Source organism: Aspergillus ibericus, assembly GCF_003184845.1.
Source record: "Aspergillus ibericus CBS 121593 unplaced genomic scaffold BO80scaffold_55, whole genome shotgun sequence".
NCBI lineage: Eukaryota > Fungi > Ascomycota > Eurotiomycetes > Eurotiales > Aspergillaceae > Aspergillus > Aspergillus ibericus.
Window position 1 is genome coordinate 88,241 of NW_020292153.1, and position 6,000 is coordinate 94,240.

Below are 6,000 nucleotides of genomic sequence, written 5' to 3' on the forward strand. Positions count from 1 at the left end.
AAACCTCGCAGTGAACCTCGTCATCTCCCCCTCCTCCTTTAGCTCCTGACCGCTGACGCTGTGGTGCAGGCGGATCCGACGCCACCGACTTCTTGTAAATTCATCTGTTTCCGATAGCGCGTTGTAGATTGGATGCTGTTGGTGACGGCCTCTTCTGTCAGGCGCCAATACTTGACAGGCTTCTTTCCTGCGGTGGGCTCTTCGCGGACGGCTTCGAATCCCTGCATGACAGGTCAGCATCCATCCAGCCATTGAACAGAATTTTCGATATGTCTTTACCAGCTAGTAGACGTCAATGCCACCACTCTGACCTATTGCCATGTCCCATAAGCCAGGGCAGTCCGTCTATAGACTCAACATCCCATGGGTGCTGATAAGGTATCATTGTCTCTGGACTGCGAGAGCTGGAGTCGGATCAGGCATCGAGCACAGAAGGGGGAGTCTCGGGGGTTCTGGATGCGCTGGAGCTGGAATGAGGTTGGTAGAGGTCGGGCTGGTCTATGAAGCCGCGAGTAGAGGGGAAGCGGTCCATCTTGGTAGAGCTGTAACTTCAAGATCAATTGAAAGTAAAGGAGTACCAGAGTCTGAAATGGCCAGAGCGAGGTATAAAATATCAAGGCTTCTTGTAGAAACAAAAGAGCCAGTCCTGCAAGTTTCTAGTACCTGCCTGAAGCCCCTAGTAGGCTTTACTACGTGTGACGATCCAAGACACAAGAGGATGCACAGCTCACGTAGTAACAGAACGCCCAATCACAATCTCTCCAATTTAATTTCTTTTCTGCTGCTGCCCTTAGCCTTCGCTCTGAAGCGGTTCCTCCCCAGAGACAAACAAACACCGCATGCCCCTGCGTGGTTCGACCTCTAGGTTCAGGACGATCAAAAGCGCCTCTCCATCCCTCTTCCTGGGTTGTCTCGCAGATTTCGCGTGAGTTACTGCAGGACTGCCATATCTCCAGGGTTGTGAAACGCGATCATGTCCTGCTTGAGCCAATGGGACACTCATCGCCCGCGAGAGGCTGGATCTCGTGCTACAAAAGGGACGCAATGGTCTACTGGAAAAGGCCTACAGATGCCCAAGTGACCGGGATTGAGCCCGTAGCTGGCACAGAGTGGGAGGATCTATAGTACATAGTTGGGTGCGGAATGCTGCAGCTAATCCTCCTTGTGCGGGCCAGACCTCAGTCTCTGTCTTCGCCTTCTGGAACAGACCTTCCCTGTCAGTGGGATTATGCATGCTGCACATTCTCAGGCCCTTTCCGCGTTCCCCACCAGCCGGATGTTCAAAACTGACTTGCAGGTGGCGTTGTAGTACAGCGACATGGCCTTTTTCCTGATACGAAGTGAAGAAGCAAGCCCGCCAAAGCAGAAACCAGCAAAAGCAACCCACGGTGGAAGATCACCCATCCCCAGCAATGCACCTGAAAGCAGCCGCATCAGTGTAACCAAAAGCTTGGTACAATCGGGGGCAAGAAGCAGATGAAACAGAACTCACCAACCCCGAAATCACCAACTCCTGACCTCCCTGAACCAAAAAGTCCCTCCTCACAACTACCTCACAAGCAATAACCGTAGCAACCGCAGCAACCGCCCGTGGACAACGATGAAACAACAGACGATGACACAAATGACGAGCCGCCCAAGCCCCAACCCAAGACAACCACCAAGGCCACCACGAAACCACCCTCCAAGCCCCGCGTATTCAGAGCGTGTGGGCAAGTGATTCTCTTCTCCCTCAGTAGGGTGCTCAGTTGCTAAGTTTTTGCTGAAATTGATGACCAAGGTCCTAATGTCCCTGCCCGAAGAGACAGCTCCTTGGAGGCTCTGTTCTTCCTATTCAGCGATCCTTTGCCTAATCACAGAGACAAGCCCCTAGGAATTCATCTCCTGTAGTCTTTATCTGAGCAGTGCGAGATGCCACTGAATCAGTGATGTGGTTTCGGAGCTCCACACTTAGCTGGGTTTTGGAAAATTCATGGGTCGGAGAGGCGGGGAGTATCCCGTCCAGGCACTGGCCGCCTATATGTTGGTTTTCTGGGGCAGGGTTGGGTCGCCTTGATCTTGCTTTGATGGCTCTGGTCCAGCCTGGGTTGGTGATTGATGGGGATTGATGGGGATGAGGCGAGTTGCGTTCGGAGTCACATGGACCTCTGGGGCATCTCCCATGTCAGCATCTCCAGTGTGATTAATCGGCTCAGGCTCTTTCTCTTGTCTCTGTTTCGTGGCGTGCAGGTGATAATGTGCTTGAGTAGCAGGGGCTGTTCTTTTCTTAACACCCATGGTGCTGGCTGCGCCGCTGCATGTGTGCAGAGGCATGTTTTGGCACAAACCTGCTTACCTCTGAAAAAAGAGGAAGAGTGTGAGTTTCTATCACATGCATTTGGTAATACCCCAGCAGCCCCCAGCTCTGCAGCGAAGCTTTTATTTTTTTTTTTTTTTTTATTTTTCCACAAAATCGTATCAAGTCGCGAAAGGCTTGTAGCAGCTGCTAAAAGTGTGACAGTCAGCAGAAGCCTGATCAAATCCATCAAGAAGCATCAGGTAATACTACTCTATAATGTCTGAATTACTCCTATGTATTTGCTGCTGCTTCTCGTACTCATTGAACTATAAGGCAGAACCAGTCTTTTGTGAAACATCTGGTAGACCGGTTTCAAAAGTCCATTCACAGTCATTGTCGTATCCCTGCGCGATTCTCTCAACATCGACGACAGCATCCCACGCCGCCAACGTCCTCCTGTATCTTTCCTCTCCATCATCGACATTGACAGCATCCAGGTCTTCCTGGCGCCCAGCATCGCACTCGCAGCGCAGAACAGACCTCAGCACATCTAACAGTTCCCTCCTCCACTCAGGTTGATGGCCCCCAGACAGCCGTGCCGCGACGTACTCAAAGTACGCGGGCATGATATTGGCCATCTCCCAGTCCAGGAAACCCGTCACCGCGAGCGTGCAGGGGTCCACAAGGATGTTCCGGTCAGACAAGTCCCCATGCGAGAGGACAGGTCGGTCCCAATCACCTGCGCCGGTGGTGTCACGCTGTACTCGCTCAAGGGCGACTGCACGTTCTGCATCTGGGGCAGAGGCCTGCAGCGCGCGGACGCGCGAGTCATCCCACTCTGAGCGGGAGGCGCAACATACATATGTCTCTATGCCGAATTCGGAGAAGAGGAGGTACGGCTGCCGCGTGGGCCGGCCGTAGTAAGAGAAGTGGTGCGTACGCATACGCACAAGGAGACGGCAGAGCTCTGCCTTGATGGTCTGGCGCTGCAGAGGGGTGAGTGACGGCCAGAGCTCGACTAGCGGCGTGCCCGGCTGGTGAGTGAGGATGAGGCCCTGTTGGGTGCGGTTGGGCGTCAAGGCGTCTGAGGTTATTCTTGGAAGCGTGATGACGCAAATGACGCGTGGGACACAGGGGCCCAGAATGGAATGGGCGAGCGCGGTCATCTTGCCTTCGCCATCGTCAGTGCCCAGTTTGAGGATGGTAGAGGGAGAATGAGTAAAAAACTGGCGTCCAACTTTTGGAACAGTCGGCCCTGAGAACAGAGGGAGGCTGGGGAGAAAGGCCCAGTTCTCCCGAGGAAGCTGCTCTGGTTCCTGAGAGCTCTCGTCATGTAGTGTCATGGTGAGCGGCGATGCGTGGAGAGCAGTCCAGAATATCAGGCAATATTGAGGGTTTACTTAGTTGAGTAACCCGGTGCTAAAGTGCGATGTCCTCTGAGGAAGATAACTGATTGATATCTATCTATGCGACCCCTAATGGTAGATATAGCCGAGTCCACCGGACCGAGATTCCTCCGGTCAGGGATGAAATGAGCGGGTAGCTCAGGATCGGGGAAGTCGGGGAGTCGATTATCCAAACTGCACGAGGCTTATAGGCGAGAAAATTTAGATTACAGTAAAGGAAGTGACATTGATCTCTATAGACACCGTAGAAGGTAGAATGAGTGTTTGGCTATCTAAAGCCTATAGCTACAGTGGTGCGTATATGAGGAATCTGTCGGCTTCGGTAATCGGGCCGACTATTAATCCACCTTGACTTCAATCAACTTTCATCACGGGATTCGGATTAACTCATACCCGTCCCGTCTTATCCATGGCTATGCTACCTGTATTTAGATCGGCCAGTGGCTTACTGGTATAGACACTAAAGCCTGGCTAGACTGCTGGTGCGTACATCGCCAAGCAGGTGATCCGTCCGGAACCACCCGGAAGGTGGAGACACTGATGCCAATTCTTAGATGTAGCAGGATGTTGACCAGTTCAGACAAGGATGAGCCTGATGTTTCCGACATTACAAGGACAGCATGAATGGATATAAGACGATAAACTATACTTTTGACACCAAAATCCACTACAGCACGGTTGTCATATAGTCACTATACCCAGTCAATGGCAGGATTAACCAAACATTGCTGAATTGCTCAAAGCGAGGTAAGGAATCAGCGTTATGGTCATGAGAGCACGAGAGCACGAGAGCATAGTGTCATTTGCCAAGAAACTCTGCGTTGGCGAATGATTGTTCTTGTAGCAGTCCTTTCCACAGTAGCTTGTCATGGGGCGCAGCAGACCGGAAATTTGACAACAGAGCTCCAATCATTCATCACTTGGCGGTGAGGTTTGGTTCCAGACTTTACGAAACTGCTTCCGCGGGAATGACACCGGTGTCTGTGGCGAAAATAACCAACAAAACCACAGGTGAGGCATTTATGCCATTGGATTTGTTTCTCCCGGATGCTAAATCGTTGTCATCTGAGCGTTCCAACCGCATACGCGGCACATGGGATCGGCGTGGTTAGGGCGAAAGTGCGACACAGGACGGGCGCCAAATGGGGTCGATTGTAAGCTGTAATCAGCATTGGGAGTCTGTCAAGCCTGGAGTCAATATCTTTCCTTTGATAAGGGAGTCGAAAGGGCGGATACCATTAATGAAGAGCGGCTGGAAAAGCAAGACCTCATGTAAATTCGTTTTTCAGTAGAAGATAGGGAAGCAAGCAGAGAATATGAACCAATTCACTGTATAAAAAAAATAGAGGGAGACAGAATCAGCTCAAAACGCCGGTCAACGTAAACGAGGAAAAGGAAACCGGACGTGGAGGTGAGAGGGCGCAGCCGCAAATTCCGGGAAAAAAAAAAAAAAGAAAGGGGGTGGCGGAGTTCGAATGGCCAGGAATATGGGTGAGTGCAGAATATTGGAGGGAGTTTGGGAAGAGAAAAAGATTTGGGAGGAGACGAGGTCAGAACAGTGAGGGAGGGCTCTTTTATATTGGGAAGCCAGGCGGGCGGTGTTTACAGTACGGCGTATCGGGAGGCTATACCAGAAACGGCAAAACTAACCGGAAGAGGGAATTCACAGGTCCTCGTTTTACAACTGTAAAATGGATACCCGATTCCTACTATAAACCACTTCCATCCCCCCCCCCCCCCCCCAAAACCACTAACAAATAATAAAAATAAAAAGTAATCAAGGCACCCCCCTCCCCACAATCATCTCCTCAAACGCACAAACCCCCAATACATGTCTATACTCGCGTACCAAATCCCAATACCTCCCCTCATCACCACCCGAACCAGTCAACTCTCTATACCCACCCCCACCATCCTCCCCATCTCGACACAGCAGAACATTATATTTATTGTAATATCCCTCGTAGGAGAGATCCCCGTAGGCTAGGACCTGGAGATGTGGGAATCTATTCGGTGCGAAGGCCCATTGGGCGTATTTCTCCAACAACGTCCTGTGGTTTGCGGTTGATGGGGGCGGTCCTTGTTCAAGTAGCGTGGGGCCACTGGCTCGGAGGTGCAGGATTTTGATATTGGGATGTGGGGTTGGGGTTGGGCTTAGTTGGATACTGGGAAGGTCTTCGTGGTTGGCCTATATCATAGAGAAATACAAATAAAGTAAGCCATCATGATACTGACATCTAGACCCCGATCGGAGGCAAAGGAAGGGAAGAAGAGGAGAGGAGGGGTAGGGGACATACCACACCCTCCAACGCAACC

At 51.5% G+C, this 6,000-nt stretch overlaps 1 protein-coding gene across 1 annotated transcript; it reads right to left on the reverse strand.

Moving 5' to 3' along the window:
* Positions 1 to 2,556: 2,556 nt before the first annotated feature.
* BO80DRAFT_428984 (phosphotransferase family protein) lies at positions 2,557 to 3,934 on the reverse strand. The gene has a single exon (XM_025720367.1). It carries the CDS (start codon positions 3,619 to 3,621, stop codon positions 2,605 to 2,607), a length of 1,017 nt encoding a protein of 338 aa, XP_025570890.1. The 5' UTR covers positions 3,622 to 3,934; the 3' UTR covers positions 2,557 to 2,604.
* Between the last annotated feature and the right edge of the window lie 2,066 nt (positions 3,935 to 6,000).